General features: G+C 52.2%; 1 protein-coding gene across 1 annotated transcript in view; it reads right to left on the bottom strand.

Moving 5' to 3' along the window:
* RYR1 (ryanodine receptor 1) overlaps positions 1–25359 on the bottom strand; it is a 163748-nt gene that overhangs the window by 67839 nt on the left and 70550 nt on the right. The window contains exons 39-68 of the mRNA XM_007955540.1: positions 24682–24796; positions 24465–24597; positions 23964–24058; positions 21561–21696; positions 21180–21366; positions 20983–21091; positions 19944–20064; positions 19685–19854; positions 17030–17250; positions 16849–16939; positions 15797–15937; positions 15249–15412; positions 15073–15151; positions 14524–14613; positions 13772–13912; positions 13400–13474; positions 13225–13300; positions 12752–12875; positions 12322–12437; positions 10152–10219; positions 9935–10056; positions 9496–9545; positions 9026–9086; positions 8536–8774; positions 5599–5680; positions 4962–5092; positions 2852–3184; positions 1620–1860; positions 383–470; positions 186–278 (exon numbers count right to left, since the gene is read on the bottom strand). Coding sequence (XP_007953731.1) covers positions 186–278; positions 383–470; positions 1620–1860; positions 2852–3184; positions 4962–5092; positions 5599–5680; positions 8536–8774; positions 9026–9086; positions 9496–9545; positions 9935–10056; positions 10152–10219; positions 12322–12437; positions 12752–12875; positions 13225–13300; positions 13400–13474; positions 13772–13912; positions 14524–14613; positions 15073–15151; positions 15249–15412; positions 15797–15937; positions 16849–16939; positions 17030–17250; positions 19685–19854; positions 19944–20064; positions 20983–21091; positions 21180–21366; positions 21561–21696; positions 23964–24058; positions 24465–24597; positions 24682–24796 — 3892 coding nt within the window. The remainder of the gene's footprint in view (positions 1–185; positions 279–382; positions 471–1619; positions 1861–2851; positions 3185–4961; positions 5093–5598; positions 5681–8535; positions 8775–9025; positions 9087–9495; positions 9546–9934; positions 10057–10151; positions 10220–12321; positions 12438–12751; positions 12876–13224; positions 13301–13399; positions 13475–13771; positions 13913–14523; positions 14614–15072; positions 15152–15248; positions 15413–15796; positions 15938–16848; positions 16940–17029; positions 17251–19684; positions 19855–19943; positions 20065–20982; positions 21092–21179; positions 21367–21560; positions 21697–23963; positions 24059–24464; positions 24598–24681; positions 24797–25359) is intronic.

Genomic DNA, 25359 nt, shown 5'->3' with positions numbered 1-25359 from the left:
GGAGGAGGGACGGAAGGTGGCCAAGAAATGGGGAGGAAGAGTGATGGGGGCAAGGAAGACAATGTAGGAAGAAGGAGATGGGGAAGCGGGACTGCTCTGAGGGCTGTGGGAATGTGACCAGGACAGGACAGGTTGGCTGGGTGAGGAGGGGACCCTGGAAGGTGCTCCCAGAACAAAACACCCACCTTGGCCATCTTGCTCTTGCTGTCAGCAGTCAGGAATGACATATTGTTGATTTCATTCTGGACCACAAAGTTCTGTTCCTCACGCTTAAAATTCTGATGGCGGAGGCAGTATTGGGATCAGACAGGGTGGGCTGGGGGCTCTGTGGGGAGCAGCTTCTTGGGTTATGGAGGTGAGGGGCTGTGAGGGCCAGACTCACATGCGACTTGGACCAGTAGATGAAGATTTCGCCCACCATCCTGAACAGCTCCTCTGCGTTGGGATTGGGCTCTGTCAGCCACTGCGCCCTGGATGGTGTGGAGGGAAGGGACCTGTGAGGGCTTGGGGAGCGGGGATACCCAGGAGGGAGGCCACATAGACCTCAAAGCAGGGGGATTGTGGGACCGGGGGACCAGGACACACTCAATAAGTAGAGTGGAATTTTCTAGGATAATCTGGCCATTCAGACAAAAATTAAAAATTTTAAACTTCCATTTCTTTTTTGTTCTCTTTTTCTTGAAATGTAACATACATATTAACAAGTGTCAGCTCATGAGTGTCCACGCTACAAATTACTGCCAAATAAACACAGTTTATAAATAAAGTAAACCACTATCCAAGTCAAGAAACAGAGATTTCCCTCAGACCCCATCCACCACCACTACCAGGTCCTTTCTGACTCGTGGTAACCCCATGTGTCCATAAAACTAAAGGTTTCTAACCCTCAGAACAGATCCAGGGTGAGCCAATGGTTATTGAGCATAACTCTGCCACCCAAACTTGTGGCTAAATTAAGCAGCAAATGGTAACAGTTCAAGTTTAAGCAACACCTGGAGTATCAGTTATGTTGCATGCATGCCACCACTTCCCATTTCTGCTCCCACGGCAGACATAGCTAATCAATCAGCGCTCCCTTGTGCACAAAGCCCTGATGCAACCTGAAAATCTTTCCCCAAGATGGTACGTGGCAAGGGAGTTGAAACTTAGTCACCACCATCCCTAGATTAGGCTGTACCTACAAGGTAATAACATTTTACACAGTGTTTCTGAGTTGAGGGAGGTTTTCCAATTGGTTTATAGCTGTGCTTGTCCTTTTATTAAAGATCCGTGTTTCTAGGGAAATCAGGCTGACCAGATCTGGACTGTCCCACTATCTTCTCTCAGTGACTAAGGAAGGTCTGTACACCCCTGTCTATAGACACAGTGCTGGAGGGAAACAGTAAGGCCCCTTAAGAGTGATGCTACAAATGGCAGAGGGCCGACTCAGGAGGTCTGAAGAGCAGAGTGGGGCAAGCACAGGTGGCTGGATTTCATTGTGTGAATGTGGCCAGGAGCTCGGGTTGGGTCAGGTGGAGTGGAAAGAAGTTTACAGCAAGTCAGAGGACGAGGGGTCAGACGGAGCTCAGGGAAGCTGGAGGTCAGGATGGAGTGTGTGGGGACACTAGGGGCACACTGACCTGTTGTTGTCCACGTAGCGGATGAGCAGCGGATAGAGGGCGTACAGGTCCCGACAGAGCACAGAGAACTCGTCTCGCACCAGGAGCTCACCCTCCTGGGCTTCGGCCTTGGCCTCCAGGCGCAGCTGCTCCTCTTCAGCTACCACCTTCCCCGCCCGCTTGCGCAGCCGCCCAATGGTTGGGATGAAGTGTGAGTGCAGGAGCTCAGGCCTGGCCCGGCTCACAATGGGCTGGGCAAACACTGCAGAGGTGCAGGGCAGGGGTCACTCAGCTGGCCAGCCTCTAACTAATCTAGCATCTGACCTGTGACTTCTGGTTCTGTCCCTTGACCTCTAACAGTCCCTGAACTGTGATTCCAACCCATGACCTAGACCTCTGACCCAGCACCTATCCTTTGACCCTGGCCTCTAACTTCTGACCTCAGTATCTGACTCTGAAATCTCTCCTGATCTCTGACATAGCCCCTGAACTCTGATCCCAACCATGACCCCTGATCTGAACCTATGGTCCAGTCCCTATTATCTGACTCCCGCCCGACACAAATCCCAGACCTCTGACTCTCAACAACTGAATCAGTTGACAACAACAGGTCAGTGTGCCCCTAGTGTCCCCACACACTCCATCCTGACCTCCAGCTTCCCTGATATCTTACTCTGGTCAATGACCTCTAACCCCAGTCTTTAACCTCTGACCAGTCCATACCCAGACTCTGACCCCACTACGTGATTCTGACGATGACCCCTGGCTTCTGATCTCAGCCTCTGACTACTGACCCTGGTCTCTAATCCCAGCCCCTTGTCTCTAACTTGGCCCTGACCCAAACCCCAGTTCCTGACACGAAACTTCTGAGCCAGGAATCACATCTCTTTAAAGAAATGACCTCTGACCTAAGACCCTGAACTGTACCCATCAGGGGGCCTGATGCCTGACCTGGTCCTCTGATCCTCTGTTTAAGGAATTATTCAGGCTTCTGACCCAGCTCCTAACCCCTAACCTAAAAGCAAATGCTAGAATCTAACCTACAGGACTCCCTGGACCCTATGAGGCAGACTTCTGACCCCTACCATGACCCCTGGCCTCTTGACCCTGAGATAACACAGACTCTGATTCTTGATTCCTCCCAACTCCCAGGAGACCATGGACCCTAGGATCTCCTTCCCAGACCTCTGCTCAAGGGACCCCCGCCCCCAGGACAGTGGCCCAGTCCCAAAGGCCCGGTGCTCCAGACCCACCAGCAAGTCGCTTCATCCACGAGGCCTCGTCAATACCCAGGTTGTTGACGATTATTCGCAAGATATTCCCCAACAAGGAGTTGAGGTGGTCGGAGGTGACCTCTGTGCAGGGTGGAGGGGCCCCAGCGGGCAGGGCAGGGGCCGGCGCCTCAGGCCCGTACTCCCACCAGCGGGGCAAGTAGCTGCAGAGCATGGGCAGCGTGATCTCGATGACATGCGGCATCTCCGTGTAGCGGGCCCCCGACTCGGCCAGCCCCCCGATGTCTGCCATGAGCCTCTCCAGCACTGGGATGTCAGGGCACATCTCCTCCACGCTGTTCGGGAGCCCCAGGACTGGGGTGCAGGGAGAGGTCAGGGGATGCCAACCCATCATCCTCCAAACTCAGTGCCCCCAAACCCTCGCTACATGCTCGGCACCACTGAGCCACCACCTGCCCAGGCTGGTCCTCCCATCCCCATCCTCTGACCCCATCTTCCAACCCAACTACCTCTCCCAACCTTCACACTGAAACTTAGTAACCCCCAAATTTTTCATACATCCAAGCATGTGTGCTCCCTACAATCTCACCCAAACCCCAATCACCACCCCTAGAAGCCTTCACTCTTGAAATACCCCACACCCCAAACCTATTCCTCCACCCCCAGAAATAAGACTCTGCTCCCAGTCTCATCTCTCTAAATCCCACATCCCAATTCAGTCCCTGACTCATAGTAACCCTTTAGGACAGAGCAGAATTGCCCCATAGGGTTTCCAAGGCTGTTGATCTATATGAAAGCAGATTGCCTCCTTTCTCCCCTGGAGTAGCTGGTAGGCTCAAACCACTGACCTTCTGGTTAGCAGCTGAATGCTTTAGCCACTGCACTACCAGAGCTCCTTCCCTATTATAGACGTACATGTGTATATGTATATATACACACACATACATTTTTGTTTTTGTTTTATACATACTCTCTCCTCACTTATGGACATGGTTGGGTTCCAAAGACCAGGTGGTTATGTTATAATTGGTGTTATGGGAAAATGGAGGGTGATCACATCAGATCACAAAATGGAGCATGCCTACATCATTGCATAACTACTAAATTACACCATGAGATAACAGCCAAAATACACCATTATGTAACTGCCAAACCACCAAGAATCACAGCCCAGCCAAACTGACACATAACCTTCACCATCACAGCCAGCGGCACTCTCACCTCACACCTCGCTCGTCACGTCCAGACGTACATTGTTTATGCACAAAATAGTCAGATGGTAGATTTTTTACTATTGTAAAATGTAAAATATCAGATAACAAGAGAGTTGATAAGTGAGGAGAGGTGTACTTAAATATGTATGGCGTAGTGCCTAAGGCATTTGAAGAAGGCTGGCAGTTCAAACCCACCAGCCACTCCTCAGAAGGAAGGTTGGATAATCTACTTCCGTAGTGATACCGCCTCGGAAACCCAAGGAGGGGTCGTTATGAGTTGGGTCTGACTTGATGGCAGTGAGCTTGGCTTGGGTCATTATTCATAATAATAACATATATGAACACTTCCGACCCCCGATGACCCCACGTGTTGCAGAGCAGAACTGCGCTCTGTGGAGTTTTCAGTCTGTGACCTTTCAGAAGCCCTTCTTCTGAGGCACCTCTGGGAGTTTGAACCCCTGACCTTTTGGTTAGTAGATGAGTGTTCAACCATTTGCACCATCCAAGGATTCTCGAACCCCCTCATATAAAACCAAACCAAACCCACTGCCATCAAGCAGATTCCAGCTCACAGCGACCCCCACTGGGTTTCTGAAGCGGCAAATCTTTACAGAAGTAGATTGCCCCATTCTCCTTCCATGGTGGGTTTGAACTGCTGACCTTCTGGTTAGCAGCCAAATGCCTTATCCACTATGCCACCAGAGCTCCTTAAGCCTTCATATAACAGCCTTGAAATGCCTTCACACCACAAACCAGGGCACCTATAAATGCTGGGATCTCCCAACCTGGAGCACCCACAATTCCTCCATCCCTCACAGGCCAGACTGGGGGACACTGCCCCACAGTGGAGGCTCTCTTGGGCCCCCTGCTGGGTGGACTGTAAGCCCCGTTTGCCCCTCAGTCTTCACACAACTTACTGGCCCGCTCCCGGGGAGACTTGGTGGTGTACACTGAGCAGGCGTTATACTCGTTCAGCTGAGGTTCCAAGAATGCCACGGGCATGGCAGCTGCCAGCCGGGCCAGGCACTCCCCGAGGGCAGGACGCAGCCTGGAAGAGGGGGCTGTGCTTAGCTCCCATGCCTCCCCCCAGCCAGGTCCTGGGTCTCACCCCACGCCCTTTAGGGTGAAGCTGCCAGGGCATGCTTGTTGCAACCTGAAAAACTTCATATATTCTTCTAAATGCCCTTTCCCCAGGCCTCCCGAGGGCCTCCTGCTCCGTTGGTGGGATCCTGGCCCCTGAAAGCCCCCATGAGCACTGCCAAGGGTCTCCCAGGTGCTCACCAGTGTTATGGGTCCCGTCTGCCACCCTCGGTTGTGTGCCCCCTGCAGGGCAAGCGTGATCTGCAGCAGCACGCAGCCTGAGCTCCTGGCCAGCACGTGCCCCGCGGCCCTCCCACCTTGTGGCTGGCTTTCCCCTAAGTGCCCTCATGCGGCTGCCTTGGGGAACTGCAGCTGCCAGTTTGCCAGGCCCCCACATCTTCTTCCCCGCTGCCTCCCCTCCCTGAGCCCCCGTGGTCTCCGCCCCAGCCCAGAACTATGGCTCTCCCTCCTTACTTTTCCACGTAAGTGCTCTTGGTGGTCCCCAGAGAGTAGATACTGCACAGAGTTCGGTAGCAGGAGACCTGGACATCATCCACTGAGGGCGAGAGGGAGGGTCAGGGATGCACCCGCCACAGCAGTCCTCCCCCGCTCCACTCCTTCCCTCTTCCATCCAGCCTGCCGTTCACTAACTGAGTGACTTGAGCAAGTACCAACTCGCTCTTGGCCTCACTTTCCTTATCTGTAAAGCAGGAATAATGACAGTAGCTTCCTCACAGGGTCGTTGCAAGGATTAAATGAATTAGGATTTGGAAAGAAATTAGAAGAGGATGTAGAGTTGGCATCAGTAATGGCTCGCTGTTGCTAGTGCCATCGAGTTGGCTCTGACTCATGGTGACCTTTGTGTAATAGAACCAACCACTGCCTAGTGCTGCTTCATCTTCATGACCTTAGTAACTGGGCAATGTTCTGTGCTGATCTGTGGAAGGAGATCACCAGGTCTTTCCTCCTAGTCTGTCTCAGTCTAGAATGCCTGCAAACACCTAAAGAAATGTAGCACTTGGATGGGGGGGATCTTTGCTAGTCCAGTTTTTCATCACGTGGGTGACCCTGCTGATAGCTAAAATATCGGTGACAAGGCTTCCAGGATCACAGCCACATGCAAGCCACCACAGCATGACACACTCATGGACGGGTGGAGGAAACAATGGCTGTTTGCTGCTTTCTCATTGGAGGAGTCATGGAACTCTTGGATGAAAGTGCTGGATGCTCTCTCCAGAAAAATACAAACAAACACGCAATTCCAACCACAATTTTCAGTTCTCCACAGACCTTCCCAGAAGGCCAGCTGAAGAGCCTCATCCACTCCACAAATGTCATGAGGCCAAAAGAGGGCAGCAGGCAGTTCTTGACTGAAAAGAGACTACAGAGCCATAACAACCAAAGGCAATCATATGGGGACCTTGACTGGATTCTGAGTTGAACAAAAAAAATAATAATAAAGACATTTTGGGGACAATGAAGGAAATTTAAATATGGTGACATTAGGTGTGATGATGGTATTGTGGTCCCATGAAAGAAGCACCTTCATCCAGGAGCTACAGGCTGACTCCTAAGAAATGAGATGTTATGATGAGTACAACTTGTTTTCAAAACTTCAGTGAAAAATTATGTAATTACTTTCACCAATAAAGTGAAAGGTAAAGCAAATGGGGCAAACTTAACTATCTTCTTTCAACTTTTCTTTACGTTTTGAAATGTTCAAGATGAAAAACTGGAGTAGGAAAGATCCCCCCCATCTAAGTGCTACATTTCTTACTTTATCAAAAGGTTCTATCTTCAAATAAACAGTGAGCTCAGACATGGCTCCACCATCCTCCAGTCCCCACAGCTCATCGGTCCTAAAGCTCTCAGCCCCTAAGTGTCTCTCCCATTGTCCCTTCCTGTCCTCCTTCTCGTGACTTCTCCCTGCTCCAGGCCACACGTTAAGAGGCTCTTTTGAGTACATGTATACGCACTGTTGTGACACCCCACTGGGTGCTTTAGGTTGCCAGTATCTCACTAACAACACATGCACTATGCCACAGCATCCCCGGCTGGGTCACACACTCTATGTGCCACATGGTAGCATAAACATGACAGGCTCTGGGAATTGTCCTTCAATATTTGCTCTTTCTGGTGGTGTAGTGCCTAAGGCACTTGACTGCTAACCAGAAAGCTGGCAGTTCAAACCCACCAGCCGCTCCTCGGAAGGAAGATGGGGCAATCTACTTCCGTATGATACTGCCTCAGAAACCCAAGGAGGGGTCGCTATGAGTCGGGTCCGACTTGATGGCACATAACAACAACAAATAATAAGAAAAAAGAGCTGAGACTACCAATATTTAGCTTGACACATGGCTTCCCAGCTTCCCTTGAAGCTACATGTGGCCACATGCTAAGTTCTGGTCAATGGGAGGTAAACAGAAGCAATGTGGGTCACTTTCAGGTTGTTTCTTTAAAAGCACTGAATGAGGGCGTTGATGGTAGAATCCTTGCCTTCCATACAGGAGACCGGGATTCTACTCCTGGCCAATGGATGTCATGCACAGCCACCACCTTGTATCAGTGGGAACCTGCATGTTGCTATGATGCTCAACGGATTCCAGTAGAGCTTACAGACCAGGACAGACCAGGAACAAAGGCCTGGTGATCGCTTCTAAAAATCAGCCAATCAAAACCCAACGTATCTGCAGTCAATCATGGGGATGTGGAACTGGGCAGCGTCTCGTGTTGCTGTGCCTCCCTCTCGTTGACTCAGCTTGGCAGCGAACCACAAGAGTCTTCAGCTGACTCTTAAATGCCCTTTGTCTCTCAAAGAACTGAAGTGCCTTCCTCTTTCCTTTTTCTCCCCCTTCACTGGCTAGAATGAGTATGTCACGGTGAGCCTACTTGGACCCTGCAGATCAAAGCAATATTTCAGAGGACGGCAGGACAACCAGACAGGGGAAACTTGGACTTCTAACACTGTGATCCACTTACAAGTGGACTGCTATATGAGAAAGAGGAGCTCTGGTAGCATAGTGCCTAAGGCACTTGACTGCTAAGCTGGTTCAAACCCACCAGCCACTCCTCAGAAGGAAGGTTGGGCAATCTACTTCCCTAGTGATACCACCTCAGAAAAACCCAAGGAGGGGTCGCTATGAGTTGGGTCCGACTCGACGGCACATAACAACAACACATAAGAAAGAAACTTCTATCTTGTTTAAGCTACAGTGGTTTGGGGTCTTTCGTTAGAGCTACTGGACTTACACCCTAACTAGCTCATTCTGTTACCTACAAATTCATATAATGCAGTTTGGTTAGAGCAGAAAGTCCATACTCTCAAACACCTCCTCAGCCTCAGGCACAGGGTGCTTGGTGGCTGAATCCAACCCCTCCCTGCTCCCCATCCTTGGTGCCGGGAGCCCTTACGGATGACGTCATCTCCAAACTGGTGCTGGGCGATGTGCTGGAAGAGGGTGGTGAGAACAGGCAGCAGGGCCACCGTGGTGTAGGTGAGGTTCTGGCCCACTCCCTTCACCTGGGTCCGTGCCTGGGACACCTTGCCTAGCCGAAGGTTCTCAACCATCTTCTCAATGTCCTCGGAAGCACTCTCGAAGAAGGAGCGGAGGCCGGCCTTCACGATCTCCGGGCCTGACTTCATTACAGTCCTAGGAAAGAAGGGGAGGACCTCAGATCTAGAATCCGAGACTCCCGACTTCAGAGGGTCTAGGACGACGACAGGCTCAGGTATAGCTAGGACGGTGAGGCTGGGGCAGGACCGGGCAGTGTTCCCTTCTGTACACAGGGCCCTTATGAGTCAGAGCTGACCCGACAGCACCTAACAACAACAACACGGAGAACAGGGGTTAGGGGTGAGGCTGTGATTAGGTGGGAGTGGGTACCACGACCCGTAGCTGACCTGGCATCCAGGGAGCGAGCCAGGATGTGCAGGCAGTTGACCACAGCTGGGGCATCAGTCCCTGGGAGAGAAGACAGGCGAAGGTTAAGAGGGGCCGGAAGACAGCATTCCTTTATGTTCATCCCAACCTTTCTCTTTGATTCCAGAAAGACAAAACGCTGCCACTCAGAATTATCAAATGCTGCAGGCACCTCCACCAGGTTCTCACCATCTCAGGGGCTTCCCCCATCAGGCTCGACCCCTCTGGGTCATCACTGTCTAGTGATGACTGTGTCCCTCCCACTGGCCTGGGAGCTGCTCTAGGGCAGTGCCCAGGGATGTGTCAGTCACTGTCTCCAGAACTGCCCGGATCAATGAAGGTTGTTTGAATTAAGGCCTGAACCTGGGAACTATCTCTTCTTGGGGGGGTTGGTGATGAAAGGGAGAGAGAGGAGATGAGGAAAAAAGACTCCAGGAACAGGGCTACTTACCGAAGAGAGAGACTCGGTGACGGACAAGACCAGCGAGTTTGCAGAAGAGGCTGAAGAAAGAGAAGGGGGCAACGGGGAGCCAGGAGACCAAGGAGACAAGGACAGAGGACACAGTATTAGAGGAGGCAGTGATGGGGAAGACAGGGAGACAGAGCCTGGAGAAGGCAGGAAGCTGATGAAGACGCGGATGATGACAGGAGGGAGGAGAAGCAGAGAGAGGCGAGCGTGCTGGAAAGTCACAGGTGAGAACCAGCATTTCCGACAAGTGAGCACCTCGTTCCTGCTTGAGACTTTCTCAGTTTTAGCATGAAAGTCCCCTACTCCTGGGAAATCCCTCCATCCCAGACAGAGGCCCTGAGGTTCAAGGTTGAGGTAGGGGGTTGAGGATTACAACCCTGTGAGGTCAGAGGGCTGGGTCAGAGGTCACAGGGCAACCCACCTGGTAATCATTTCCTTCTCTTTGTTGGAGGCGTGTCCACCACTGCCCAGCACCTTGGCTGGTGTGGACAGGAAATAGAGACAGTGGTTGGTAAAGTACTGGTTAATCAAGGGGAGCAGGATCTGGTGGGGGAAGAAGATGGGGGCACTGGGTGAGGGCCAGGGAGAGCCCCAAACCCCAGCCCTAGCCCCCTCCAGCTTCTGAGCCCACCTCTCACCTTGGCAAAGAATTTAATCTCCTGCTCATGTGGAGACTTTTCCACTCTCCCACTGCTGACCACAGCCTCTGGTAGGGGAGGGCAAACAGGGATCATGGTGGGTTCAAGGCTGGGGAACCCAGGGTTCTGACAGGAAGAGATTCTGGGGGCAGAGTTAGGCAATATTGGGAGGTAAGATCTTGGTAAGTCATTGCTACTGGCTTTGAAATAAGCCTCTCTCCTCTACCTTTTATCTGATCCCCTAACTCCTGGATCAAACCTTTCCTGAGGCTGAAAGTGGGGAGAAGAGGCTAAATCGGGATGCACTAAGGCCATGGATCAGTGCCCTCGTCACTCATCACAAACTCTTTTCTTGCTGCATTTTAATTCCTAGCCTTCAGTAAATCTGGAGCAAATGAATGAATGAACCAAATGAAACAAGAAGTTGATACAGACAGATTAGAACTGCTTTTAAATAGAAGTCAACCTCACACATAATAACAGTCATAATGAGGACAGTAATAATTAATATATTACAAATAATCATATTGATCTCTATTAAATGTCTGCAGTGTCCCCAGCAACGTCAAAAATGTTTCTTCCTGACTTTGAGGTTTGCCCAGTTGATCCTCCTCCTCCATTTACAGGTGAAGAAACGAAGGAGAAATAACTCAACTTAGGTGGCTCAGCAAATAAATGATGAAACTGCGAGTGGTTATGGTGAACACTTCACCCCATCACACAAAGAAACCGAGGTTCAGAGAGGGAAGGGGACTGCCAAGAGCGTGAGCAGAACACAGGTTCAGCGTGGGGGCTTGGAGAAGGAATCCTGCTCTGCCGCTCACCAGAAAGGGATCTGGGGTTCCTGGGGTTGCTCTAAGGAGCTCTGGTGGCACTATTGTTAAAGCACTGGGCTGCTAAGCAAAAGGTCAGCCGTTCAAACCCACTAGGTGCTCAGTAGACAAAAGATGAGGCACTCTGCTTCTGTAAAGATTTGCAGCCTCGGAGACCCTATGGGACATTTCTACTCTGTTTACAGGGTTGCTAGAGTCAAATCAGCTCAATGACAGTGGGCTTTGTTTTGTTTTTTTGAGGGGAGTTGCTCTCAAGGAATGTCGAGGGGATGCGGAGAACTCTGGGGGAAATCAGAAGGGCCTGTGGGAGCCCCAGCTGTGATTCTCAGTGGTATAGAAGGGGCATCTTTGTGCATCTCAGCGTCTCAACCTTCTAAATAGATCCAAAATCTGCCTGCACTCACCCTCATCGTCTCTGGTCCCCATGACCTGCTCCCAGACACAGTCTGAAGGACCCTATGGACACCTGCGTCCGATCACCTCCCTCCTCTGCTCAGAACCTTCCCATGTTGCCATTTCACTCAGAATAAAAAAGTCCGCCTCATGGCCTGCAAAGCCATGTGCTCTGCCCTGACACCTCTCTGACCCCATTTCCTCACACTCTTCTTCCAATCACTCTGTCAGCAATCAAACCAAACCAAACCCCTAGCCATCAAGTCAATTCCAACTCACAGCAACTCTATAGGACAGAGTAGAACAGCCCTAAATAGTTTCCAAGGCTGTAAATCTTATTTAAAGGCCTTCCCTCTCATCTTTCTCCTGTAGAGTGGCTGATGGGTTCAAAACACCAACCTTTTGGTTAGTAGCCAAATACATTAACCACTGCTTCAGTGACAGTGGCCTCCTGTATTCACACCAGGCAGCACCTCTTGGGTCCTTTGCACTGGCTGTTCTCTCTGCCTGGAATGATCTTCCCCCAGATAGCCACGTGGCCCTGCCCTCACCTCACTCAGGTCTTGGCTTAAATATCAGGCTCTCAGTAGCTCCATCTTCCCACACTCCCCATCCCCCGACCTGGCTCGATTTTTTTCTTCTTCCCGTAACACTAACCATCTTCTAACATACTAAGTGATTCAGTGATTTATAACATCAACTGCCTGAATCCACCACAGGAACGTATGCCACAAAAGAGCAAGGACATTTGTTCTGTTCACTGCTACATCCCCAAGGGCTACCACGGGGCCTGGCACCAACAGATGATGCTCAAGTATACATGATGAAGAGGGGAGGGGAGAAGACGGGGAGGGAGAGAGTGACAGAGGAGGGAGAAATGCATGAACTGGGTTGCTGGGTCAGTCTTTGCAGGGCGACTGGCATGAGGAGCGAATTCTTCATACCCAGGTGGGCAATGAATTCCTGGGAAATGTCCATCCAGCGCAGCAACTGCTGCAGGAAGCCAAAGGCAAACCGCTTCTCGATGGATGACGTGTCCAGCTCCATATCCTTAAGGCCTCTGCGTGGAAACATGGAGGGGGTCAGCCTAGACTCAGGCCCCATTCGTTTCTCCGCCTGTCTAGAACCCCGCCTCTACCGCTAGTTCCCCCCACCAGCCCAGCCTCCGCTCCCCTGACCACACCCCTCGTAGCCTCTTCCCCTCTCTTGCCTGCCTCCGCTCCCCTGGCCACACCCCTCTTAGCCTAGTCTCTTTTCTTGCCCCGCCTCCGTTCCCTGCAGCCTGCTTCTCCCAGCTACTGCTGTGTGGGCTCCGCCCACGTTCCCCGCCCCCATCTGCCTCCACTCCGGCCCCTCCCCTCTCAGCCCAATTGCCTGGTGACCGCGTAGCCGTTCATCTGCAGGAACTTCAGCAGCTCTTGGGCCTTTTCTCGATCTCGCGCCTTCTCCTTGGCAGTGAGCGTATCGTAAGGGACCAGCAGGGGGTGGGTCCCACCGCCTGGGACAGTAAAGACCAGGAATCAGCGACCTGGGGAAGGCTCAGGGCACTCTCACTGAAGGGGTCCCTGTAGTCGAGGTCGTGCATAATTACAGTAATTATAGATAAGCAAAACCAAAGCAATGTTTTTTGTATTTTAACTCATCACCTCCACATGTCAACTCTGCGACGTTAAATGTTATTATTATCGCTATTACACAAAGAAACTGAGATTCAGGGAGGTGAAGGTACTTGTTCAAAGTCACATGGTAGAGAGACAGCGCTAACCTCGGCCCTTAAGACTCTGGAACCTGTATCTAAGGGACTTCGGAGAAGAGATCTGGGTGGGAAGGGAGACGCCCCCACTCACCCTTGGCCTCCAGCTCCTGCTTCTTCTTCCGCCCCCACGTGTTGTGGTAATTTTCCGCTAGCTGTTCTGCCATGGCCTGGGAGAGGGTGATGAGAGTTAAGGACCAGACATGGAAAAGATTCCTCCCCTCCAAGAGGCCCCGACATGCCCCCAAATAAAGGACCAGGGATCTCACCTGCAGCTCCCGTGACAGGGTAACTCCGCTGAGGTCAGGAGGCTGGGGATTGTAGCCCTCTCGTGGGTCGTAGGTCTGGGAGGATGAGGAGGAGATGGGGGGCTTGATGGTCTAGCAGGAAGCCCAGGCCAGCCCCTCCTCCAGGCCCCAGCCCCTCCTCCAGGCCCCAGCCCCTCCTCCAGGCCCCAGCCCCTCCTCCAGGCTCCAGCCCTTTGCAATTCTTCAGATCCATACCCGCTTCACTCCTGCGCTCTCAGCCCTCACCTGGCCCCACCCTCTCTCCGACCTCCCCTCCCTCCCCTCTGAACCCCACCCTCCTGAGTCCCACCTCCTCCTCCTGATCCCGCCCCCTTGCCCTGGCCCCGCCTCCACCTGGGCACTCTGGGATATCTTCCGTGTTTTTTTCTTCTCCGTCTTCTCTTCCTCACCCTCCCTGGCCTTTTCTATAGTCCACTCCCAGGCAATCATGGCCTTCAAGGACTCCTTAATGGGCCAGCGGTAGATCTCTTTGTCCTGGGGTGAGCAGGAGGGGGCGTTAGTGGAATCCGTGACAGAGAGAACCAGGAGCCCCGGGTCAGCCCCACTGGCGCCCAGCAGCCAGGGAAGGGGAGAGCTCTTGCCACACAGCTAGGGAGTGGTCTGGTCAGGATTCTAACCCAGGTCCGCTACGCAGGGCCCTTACCTAAAAGAGCCTCCTAAACAAACTCTCAGGAGCTCTGTTGGCGTAGTGCCTAAGGCACTTGACTGCTAACCAGAAAGCTGGTGGTTCAAACCTTCAGAAGGAAGATTGGGCAATCTACTTCTGTAGTGATACTGCCTTGGAAACCCAAGGAGGGGTCACACTATGAGTCGGCTTCCACTTGATGGCAGTGAGTTTGGTTGATTTATTAAAACAAACTCTCATTATCCCATTTTACACATGGGAAACCCAAGGTGCACTTAAGTCTTACTAGGAGTCTGGAGGGGAGGTAACCAAGTTAGAGGGGTGGCCCTGTTTGTGGATGGGGACCCCTAATGCACAGGTCCACCTAGACCCAAACTTGTGAGCTGTCTCACTTCTCCCTAAACCTCCAAATGGGAGGGTTCATCTTGGATTCTCAACATGGAGCCGCAGGCCTGGTCACCTTCTCTGAGAAGGTCTTGTAGGGCCTGAGCATGGGATGGGTCTTCAATTCTTCATCTATGTTCTCTCCGTAGGACCAGCTGTTCTGGATCTGGAGAGGAGAAGGAGCCGGGTGAGTGGAGGCGATGCCAGGGCAGAGGGGGCAGGCGGGGCACTGGCTGAGGGCTCTGGGGAAATTCTCAGGGTCTAGAAATCTAGGCGCTCTGGTGGCATAGTGCCCAAGGCATTTCACTGCTAAGGCATTTGACTGCTAACAGAGGATTGGCTGTTCAAACCCACCAGCTGCTCCATGGTAGGAAGATGAGGCAATCTACTTCTGTAAAGATTTACTGCCTTGGAAACCCAGTGGGGTCGCTATGAGTTGGAATCTACTCGGTGGCAGTAAGTTTGGTTTTGAATGAGTTTTGGGAAGACTGGAGATCTTGAAGAAAAATTGGAGTTTCAGGGAAGACCTGAGTCAAGGGTAAAGCTGGGGTCCCAGGGAAGGCCGGCAGGGAGGAAAGCCGGCAGGGAAAGGGGCTTCTGGGGAAGGGGGGACTATGATCCCAACCTTGTCGAAGGCCCACTTCTCGTGTGTGTACTCCGCGTATTTGTTAATGAAGGAGTCGAGCTTCTCCGGGATGATCACACTACGGAAGTGGGGGAGGGGAGGAAGACAGCAACAGGCATTGGGCCAGTCTCTCCCTCCCCCTCCACAGCCTTCCCTTCTTGGCCCCCCGGCCTCACTTGAGAGTCTCCACGGGCCGTGGGTCAAAGTTGCCTTCAGCGTCCACTGTGGCCTTTTTCTCAGCCTTGGATGAGTATGAGGCATCCACGTAGTCAGGGGGCAGGGCCCCTGCAATGGCGCACAGACAAGGCATGGCCATTCGGTACAGCTCCGGGTCATACTTCTGCAGATGCCAGGGTGGGAAGGGGGTCACTGCAGGCCTGCCTGAACCTTCAAACCCTGGAGCCCCAGGATCTCAAACCCATACCCTCCAGCCACTAACTCTCCTCCCTGAAGCCCAAAACCTGAATTATGCACCTCCTCCCTGAAACCCAAACCTTAGACCCACTTGGACCCTCAAACCAGCACCGTATTAGCCCTCTCCAGGCCCTGGTCCATCAGGATGGCCCCTCGTCCATAATGCCCAAAGTGGAGCCCCAACCCAACCAAACCTGCAAAACTGCTTGCTCTCTGAACTCCCAGACTTGGGAGTTTCATCATGAACCCCACCTTTGGGTCCCAAACTTTCCACACAGGCCCCTTTTTGGGACCCCTGCATGACCCAGACCTTATGGGCCAAGGAGTCAAAGATGCCCCAGAAGAGTTTACGAGTTAGGTGCAGTTCTTCCTCCGAAGTGACCCCAAAGTTGGCCCAGCCTGTGGGAAGGCAGTAGTACTTCCAGCAACGCTCATAGTGGTTCGTAAGGAGCTGGGCAGGAGCAAGAGGGGGGGACACACAAATGAGGAGTGTGAGCGTGATGGTAGGTTCGTGCCATTCCACTGCTTTCAAGTGAGAAAGGAAGTGTGGATTATACAAATGGATGCTAAAGAGGAAAGAAATGAATGCTTATTGGTGCTGGACCATTTATTATGCAAATTTAACATTCTATTTAGAGTCGGGGTGGGCACTAAACCAGGGCTGGATTTGGCTAGTGCTGCTTTCTTTACACAAATCAGTACGGCAGTAATTAATCCATGGGTAGGACCCTGTGCAAATGGACATATAGATGGAGTGATTTGTCCTTATGCAAATTAGCATGCCAGATAAAACATAAGCACACTCTGTGCAAATGGTAATTGGGAAGAGACCTCATCCAATATGCAAATTTGAAACCAGGAGCTGATTTAGATGTATTATGCAAAATAGCCCCGATACTTGAGTTGAGGGTATCTCCTTATGCAAACAAGCATGCAAATGAACAAAAACTGGGGGTGGGGGGATGACAGTATGCAAATATTCAGAGTAGCTGTGAGTACTAAATACTTCAATATACTAATTCAAACAATGGAAGGCCTGTGGTCTGGGCACGAGAATAAGCCTGCCAATTAGGAAAAGTGATGTGTCCCCATGCAAATATATGCTAATTGGGGCGGGGACTTCCTCACTGGTAGGCAAATTAAACGCTAATTAGGAAGTATTAGAAGCACTAATGATGCAAAACGGATGTGCTGGGGATCCTAGCATACAAATGAGGATGCTAGCGAGGCTTCTACTGGATGGTGCCCTCACATTTGCGGGTGGGCTGGGCTGGGCGTTGTCAAAATGAACCCCGTAATTTGAGGGCAGAGTAAGCCGGTGGGCGGGGCGTGGAATCATCAGGCTAACCCACGGGCCCTCACCTTGAGCGGCATCTTGGCGAACTCATTGAGGATGGGCACGTCGAACACCAGCCGCCGCAGCAGGTGCTGCAGCATGGACGGGCGGATGTACCTGCGGAGGAGGCACGCACAGGGCGGTGGAGTCGGGCTCCCGGGCCCGCCCCAGCCTGCGGCTGCGCCCGCACCTGCCCGGCCCGCCCACCTGCAGAGCGCCATAAGGCAGTCCTCGATGACGTCGCGCTGCGCCTTGGTGAGCGAGCGGCCGCGGGACAGGCGGTACACGGTGTGCAGCATTGAGTCCACCATGATGGCGCGGTGCTCCGTGCCCGCAAAGAGAGGCGCGCACTTGGTGATGAGCGGCAGCACGGCCAGACAGAGGTAGCGGTTCAGCGCCAGCGCCATCTCCGTGGTGCTGAAAGTGGCCTGAGATGCGGGGCAGGGCGGGGACGTGAGGTCCACTGTTAGCACTCCTCCCTAGGGCTGCTCAGGCACTTGCCCTGGGTAACTTTGGGTAAAAGACCCAGACGCCTGATCTTCCCCCAGTCCTCTCCCCTCCCAGTCACTACTTCCTTTCAAACAAACAAACAAGTGCCCCAAAAACCGTACTTGCTGCCATCAAATAGCTTCCCACTCATAGCGACTCCCATTGGGTTTCCAAGGCATTGAATCTTTATGGAAGTGCACTGCCCCATCTTCCTTCTGCAGAGTGGCTGGGGGGTATGAACTGCCAACCTTCTGGTTAGCAATCAAATGCCTTAGGCACTACACCATCAGAGCTCCTACTGAAGTCCAGAAGCTGACTCATGAACTCCCCTGTCTCTGCTACCCAGTGTTAGGGACTGAATTGTGTCCCCCAAAATATGTGTTGTCAATCCTCACCTCTGGTTGGGAGCTCTGGTAGTGTAGTGACTAAGGCATCTGACTGCTAACCAGAAGGCTGGCGTTTCAAACCCACCAGCCACTCCTCAGAAGGAAGGTTAGGCAATCTACTTCAAGGATACTGCCTTGGAAACCCAAGGACAGATCGCTATGAGTCACTAAGACTGGCTTTGGTGGCTGCTAACCAGAAGGTGAGTGGTTCAAACCCACCAACTGCTTTGAGGGAGGAAGGTGAAGCAATCCACTTCTATAAAGATTTACAACCTTGGAAACCCTATGGTGGTCGCTATGAGTCAGGATTGACTCGGAGGCAGTGGATTAGGTAACTCACACACCCAGATTCAACAGCTGTGGGCATTCTGCACGGCCCACACGTTTCTCTGTAATATTTCCATGCAGTTTCCAGCCATGTATTACCATCCAAAAAACCAAACTCACTGCCATCGATTTGATTCCAACTCATAGCAACCTCCATTGTGTTTCCAAGGCTGTAAATCTTTACAGAAGCAGACTGCCCAATTTTTCTTCCGCGGATCAGCTGGTGGGTTTGAATCACCGACCTTCTGATTAGCAGCCAAATGCCTTAACCACTACTACACCACCAGGGCTCTTTATGTATCATCTTACTCATACTTGAATATGTATCTGCATTCAGATGAAACTCCTATTTACCATTCACACTGCCATGATCACACCTAACAACTCTTTAATACTCATGATCAAGTTTCTCCAATTATCTCAAAAAGCTGCTTTCAATTGAGTTAGGATTGTTTGAATCACGGCCCCAGGCAGGTCCAGAAACTACACTTGACTGATGTCTTTTCATCTGTAAATGGCCCTTTCTTGCCTCTTTTAGGGCTAGTTATTTTCTGGAGAAATCGGTCATTTGTGCCATGGAATTTCCCAGTTTGGATCTGGCTGGTCGCTTCCTTCTTTGTGGTGTGTCAACTTGCTGTCCTCTGCCCTCTGTCTTTCCTATAAACTGGCAGTTATAGAGTCAGGTTCCAGTCTTCTCATTCTCAGTTAATGAAAAAGTTACTCTTCCCATTTTAAGAACAACCTACTCAACCAAGTTTACCTTCCATGCTTCGGCTTCACCTTTCATTTCATACAGAACTGTCTCTACTCACTGTCTCCAACACCTCGCCTCCCGGACTCCCTTAAGCCCTCTCCAGTTAGCACATGCAGCTTCCACTCTCACCACTTCCCAGAAATTGCTCACCAAGGTCACCAGGGACCTCCATCTTGCTAAACAGAAAAACACAACTCACTGCCATCCAGTCTATCCCAACCCCCAGTGACCCCTGTTAGGTTTCCAAAGCTATAAATCTTTATGGAAGCAGACTGCTCCGTCTTTCTTCTATGAAGCAGCTGCTGGGTTCGAACCACTGACCTTTTGGTTAGCAGTCAAATGCCCTAACTGCTACACCACCAGAGCTCCTTCCATCTTGCTAACCCAGTGACCAATTCTCAGTCCTCAGTACTTGACCTGTCACCTTTTGTTGCTGCCATTGCAGCTTTTGGAGACTGGTCTGTGTACGTCCACCATGCTCACTCACCACTGATACTGATTCTTAGAACCTGAGGTCCTGGAGCCGCCCACCCACCCTCTCCCAGAACTCAGAGCTTTTCCTGGCTTCTGTTTTCTATTTCGATGCAGGGTGTGTGGGGAGTTAATGGTGTGTGCAAGATCCTGGATCAAACAGAGGTGCTGCTATTCAGGGAGATGGCTCAGAGGGCAGGAATGCATAGGGGAGAAGGACACAGGGAAAAGGTAACAGGGAGAAAGTGGGAAGAGAGCTGTTACATTGTAGGGCTTGTAATCCGTGTCATAAAATGTGTATGAATTGTTGCATGGAAAATGAATTTGCTCTGTAAACTTTCACCCAAATCACAATTAAAAAAAAGAAAAAAGGGTGCTGCTGTTGCTTCAGTTCTGGAGGCAGGAAGGGTGGCCTGGCTGGGGAGGGCTGCTCACCGTGTCCAGCGAGGCGGCCGCCCTCATGTCAGGCAAGAACCCCACATCCAGCACATGCAACAAGAAGTCCTGGTTCTCGATGCCATACACGCGGTCCAGGAAGAGCACCATGGAAGCCTTGTGGTCCGGCACAAAGGATGCCGACATCTTTGGCTGTACCAGAGCCCCGTCTGTGGGCAGGGAGGGAGGGCGGGCGGTCAGGGAGCCCATCCTCCCCACCCCTGGCATCACCCCTTTGCTGAGTCCTGCCCCTCCGCACCTTTGCCCAGGGTGGGGATCTGTAGCGGGAGGCTGATGATGCCCACGAGGTCTTCCAGGGGCACGAGGGAGCGCAGGATGGCACGGATCCGCAGGGCCTCGCCCTTGCCGGCCTGAATCAGCTGGAGGGGCAGGTGCATAGTCACTGGGTGCGCCGTGTGGTCCTCGCTGCCTTCCCGCCACGCTGGCAGGTTAGAGCAGGCCACCTTCCCATGCAGCTAACTCTAGAATCCCAGCACTGGGCCCAGAACTGTGGGTCCCTCTAACTGCTGGGAAGGAAGTCTCAGCAAGAGGAGGGTGGGGGACTTGGTTTCTTCCCTCAGGTGTCTGCCACTCCGCAAACTGTCCTTGCATCGAGTACTTCTAACACAGCAGGCTTGTGAGATACCCGGGCTGCAGAGGCTGTTACTGTGTTCTGTGAAAGCAACTTTCAGTCTCCAAGGAGATCTAATTGGACACCTTATCTAATAGTTATTGCTCCCTGGAAATCCTGTCTAAGCGCCATCTTCTTTGTGAAATTGGCACTTCCTTTTCTCATCGGTGCAGAGATAAAATACAATAAACTTTTTTGAAAATGACTTTTGAATTTCTTATTTATATAGAGATAGACTCTATTCTCATTTAAATTAACTGGTGAAGAGGAAGGAGATGACAAAGGGTTGTTACCTCAAGTCTAGTTGTTCTTCCTCCAACTCCTGGCTCAGACAGCCCTCCTCCTGGAAGCCCTCCCTGACTTCTCAAGGCATGCTCAGCTGCCTCCTCTGGGCTGCCACAGTCCCAGGGGCTTCCCTCATCCAGGTCTACACCTCTGCTGTCCTAGCCCACCCTTTTGGGGCTGTCATTGCCCAGTGATGGCTCTATCTCCCCCACTAGACTCGGAAGAGATCCGTGAAGCGGGCTCTCTTGGTGACTTTGTGGCCCCAGCATTACCTAGCCTAAGACCACCTGTGGGGGAGGGAGGGGCGTTGCTCAACTAATGTTGCTCAATGACTGACTGAAGAAGTTCAAGGTCTGTCCTGCCCTGGCCTCCCGGGTCTCACATGCATCTCCGGTGCGCAGCGTCCTAGCAGGTCGATCAAGGCGGCATAGAAGGACATGATAGCGTGTCCCAGGTGCACACGGTTTTCCTCAGGGGGCTCCTCCCCGAAGCTGCAGGGAAGGCACACGGGGTGGGGAAGACAGCAGGGGGCGCGGGGGCGCGGGCTGCCTCACGGCCGCGGGGGCTGGGGAGACTCACTGCTCTCGCCGCCGGTCCCTGCGCACGCCCGGGCCGTCCCGCGCGGGGTCTTCCGAGATGCGGATGGCTTCCTCGATGGCGGCCAGCAGCCCCGAGCCGCCCTCGCCCCGCAGCGCAGGCCCGAAGCACTCGGGCTTGCGGATGAGCAGGCGCACCACCACGTTGGCGTTCTCCTCCACGCTCTCGCCTGCCGCCAGCCGGGTAGGTCGGGAAGGCTCCAGGGCACAGCCCAGGGACCCTCCCCAGCAGCCCCAGGGCCCATACTTCAAAGGATAATGCCAGGCCCTATCGGCCTCCTAGACCCTGCCGTGTGCCCACTTCCAGGGATCCCTGCCCAGGCCAGGCCTCTTACCCCACACCACCGCCACATCCCCGTCTCACCATTGACGAAAACGGCGAATCGCAAGAAGTCGAGGTAGCGTTCACCGCCACACGGGTTCCAGCCGATGTCCGGGTACCCTTTGGCCAGGAGCATAGGGCAGCTTTGGAGGCCGCAGCCTGCCAGGTAGGACACCACCTGGGGGACCGGCAGGGGCTCAGCAGAGGCCACACCCAGACCAACTTCCTCCCCAAGGCTTCAGGCTTTGCCCACCTGGAGCCCCTCAATCCAGTTCATCTCCAGATCCCTTAGCAAACAAGAACCCGGGTCCTGTCCACCCCTGTCTCCTGCCTGAACCATGGCAAAGCCTCCTTCTTGGCTTCCCTGTTGTCATCCCCTGGGTGCAAATGGGTTCCCCACACACAGCCACAGGGGGCCAATGGACACCCAAGTCAGGTCACCCCTCTGCTTGAGACCCTCCTCTGGCTCCATCCCACTCAAGAGAGAAGCCAGAGCCCTCCGCGGGACTCACAGGCCCCCACACAAGCTGCCACCATCACCTCCCTGCCCTCCCCTCCCCTCACTCTCCCCTTCACTTGCTCTGTTCCATCCACCTGCTCTCCTTGCTGTTCCTCAAACCCATCAGGGTCACTCCTACCTCAGGGCCTTTGCACTGGCTGTTCCTTCTGCCTGGAATTCTCTTCCCACTGCTGTCCATGTGGCTCCCCTTCATCTCCTTCAGAGCTCTACTCAAATGTCCCTTTCTCAGTGAGACCTTCCCTGGTCACTCGTCTCTAAATTCACACACTCTTCTCTAAATTCCTGACACTTGGATTTCACTCAACAATAGCTAACACTATATATTTTACTTATTCGTCTTGCTTATTATCCATCTTTCAAACTACAGCGTCAGCTTCACAAGGACAAGGATTTTTTTTTTAATTTATTTTTATTGTGATTTGGGTGAAAGTTTACAGAGCAAATTCATTTTTCACACAGCAGTTCATACACATTTTGTTTCATGATACTGACTGCAATTCCCCACAATATAACAGCTCTCTTCCCACTTCCTCCCCATAATTACCTCTTCCCTGTGTCCTTCTCTCCCACTCACTCCTGCCCCTGAAGCTGTCTCCCTGTGCAAACATTGCCCTTCTGTTCTCCCTCGATTGATCGCTCCAAGGAGTGTATCTACCTGTTGTAAATGTTCACCCCATATGCCTGTCTGTTGTTTGGCTGGAAGCCATAGGACTGAGTTCAGTTCCAGACCTGAAAGGTAACTAGGGCCACAGTCTCAGAGGTCTTACTAGGCTCTATCAGACCAGCAAATCTGGCCTTTTTTATTTTTTTTAATTGTGATTTAGGTGAAAATTTACAGAGCAAATTCACTTTCCATACAGCAGTTCACATACATTTTGTCTCATGACATTGACTGCAATTTACCACAATGCAACAGTTCCCCTCCCACTTCCTCCCTATAGTTACCTTTTCCCTGTGTCCACCCCTCCATGCACTCCTGCCCCTTGAGCTGTCTCCCTGTGCATAAACAGCCCTTCTTTCTCCCATGATTATTCTCTCCAAGGGAGTGTATCTACCTCAAGTAAATGTTCAACTCATATGCCTGTCTTTTGTTTGGCTGGAAGCCACAGGTGTGGGTTCAATTCCAGACCTGAAGGGCAGCTAGGGGCCATAGTCTCAGTGATTCCACCAGCAAACCTGGTCCCCCTCTTTTTTTTTTTTCCAAATGATTTTTAGTTTTGTTCCACATTGTTCTCCCTCTCTATCCAGGATCTCCTACATAGATCCTCCTGCCAGTGGTTGACAGTGGTAGCTGGGCACCATCTAGTTCTTCTGGTCTCATAGTTGTATGGACTGCAGATCGTGTGGTGTACTGGTCTTTTCTTAAGGACAAGGATTTTGACTATCTTGATCCCTGTCATATCCCCACTGCCTTGGACAGGTCCTGACACACAGTAGCTACTCCAGAACTATTTGTTAAATGAAGAACAATTCAATGACAACTAACCATTACTGAGCACTTACTGTTCTAAACGCTTTCATGGATTAACTCATTTAATCCTTACAACCACTCTATGCAGTTGTTTATATTATTATGTTCAGGAAACAATGTGAATTTAGTCGCACAGCAGAGGGTAGGGAAGGGGAGTTGAACTCAAATAGCTGAGTTAGAACTCTCACCCTTCACTGTAAACGCAGAAGCCCAGGACACCTGCGCCGGTCACGCAGCTGGAAGTGGTGGAGCATGGATCTGCACCTAGCCCCGTGGACCCCATAAATGAGCCACTGTGTCCTGTCCTCTCCCTGCAAACTACTCCTCTTCTGTTTCAGCCCTGGAGCATCCAGAACAGCCCAATAGAATGAGCCCAGCATCAGCAGATGCCCCAAGGGGCCAGGTAGAAATCAATGGCCTCCCCAGACCAGGGGCCAAACTCCACCCTCCTTACCTTTTCCAGGTCCTGCTCCTGCAATGCCAAGGCCAGTTCATTGTTGTCAATCACAGAGGCAGCTGCCACATCCAGGGGCGTGGAGCCCTGCATGCCTGTGTGGATGGTGAGAATGATCTTCCGAGGTTCTTAACAGCCTGTCTTGTTCCTGCTTGTCTCATCTCCTCTGGGGAGCCCTCCTGGACTACTCCCTTTCCAGGCTGGGTCAGGCGCCTGCTCTGGGCTGTGCTTCCACCTTGGATCTGACTACCCTGGACTGTTGCCCTAGGATGAGTCTGTCTTTCCCACTGCACTGTAAGCCCCATGAGGACCAGTCCCAGGGCTGTCTCAGCCACCACTGTGTTCTGAGCACTGCCTGGTACGGGATCAGACCCAGGGTTGAGGGTAGATGTTTGGTGAATGCCGGAATGCATGAGTGAGCCAGTGAATGAGTGGGGCAAACCTGGGTGAGCTGCTAGGAGTGGGCTCTGAAGGGCAGCCCCTGGATTTGGGGGTGCTCACCCAGGCCGATGCCACTATTCTCCAGCAGGTAGCTCAGATGGTCAAACATGGAGCGCTGGTTCTGCCGGCTGATGCGGCAGAAGTAACAAAGGAAGCGGCAGCAACTTGTCACCATCTTGGGGAAGCGGATCTCCTGGGGGCAGGCAGCATGGGTGGCTGGTCAGGGCCTGCCCTCAGCGGCTCCGTCCTGAGCTCCTGGCCCACTCATGCCTCTTACCTTGGACTCGCCGCCCCCAAGGACGTTCACCATGACCTCCATGACTGTCTCGTGCATGCCCAGCGCCCGCATCAGGTTCGGATGTTGGTAGAAGACTTTGTTGTTCATTATGTTTCTGTGGACAGGTAAAGTGCATGGGGTTACCAGGGGCCAAGTGGGGTCCAACTGCAGGGAGAGCCCCCAGACCCTGGCAAAGCCATCACCATCACCATGGTAACAGTTAACATTTACTGAGTGCTTACTCTGGGCTCGGCACTGCCCTACTTTACAAATCTTGACTCATTCCATCCTTACACTCACTCTGAGAGGCAGGAATTTCTTACTTATTTTTATTTTTTAATTTTCATACACATTTTGTTTCATGACATTGACTACAATCCCCACAACATAACAGCTGTCTTACCACTTCTTTGCTTTGTAGTTACCTCTTCCCTGTGTCCTTCTTTCCTATGCATTCCTGCCCCCCAAGCTACCTCCCTGTGCAAATATGGCCCTTCTGTTCCCCCACAATTGATCGCTCTAAGGAGTGTATCTACCTGGTGTAAATGTTCACCCTATATGCCTGTCTATTGTTTGGCTGGAAATCACAGAAGTGAGTTCAATTCCAGGCCTGAAGGATAACTAGGGGCCATAGTCTCAGGGGTGTTACCAGGCTCTATCAGACCAAGAGGAAATAAT

This window comes from Orycteropus afer, unplaced genomic scaffold (genome assembly GCF_000298275.1).
Source record: "Orycteropus afer afer isolate SDZICR_OR568_19922 unplaced genomic scaffold, OryAfe1.0 scaffold00507, whole genome shotgun sequence".
Lineage (NCBI taxonomy): Eukaryota > Metazoa > Chordata > Mammalia > Tubulidentata > Orycteropodidae > Orycteropus > Orycteropus afer.
This window is presented reverse-complemented; position numbering and strand designations above follow the sequence as displayed.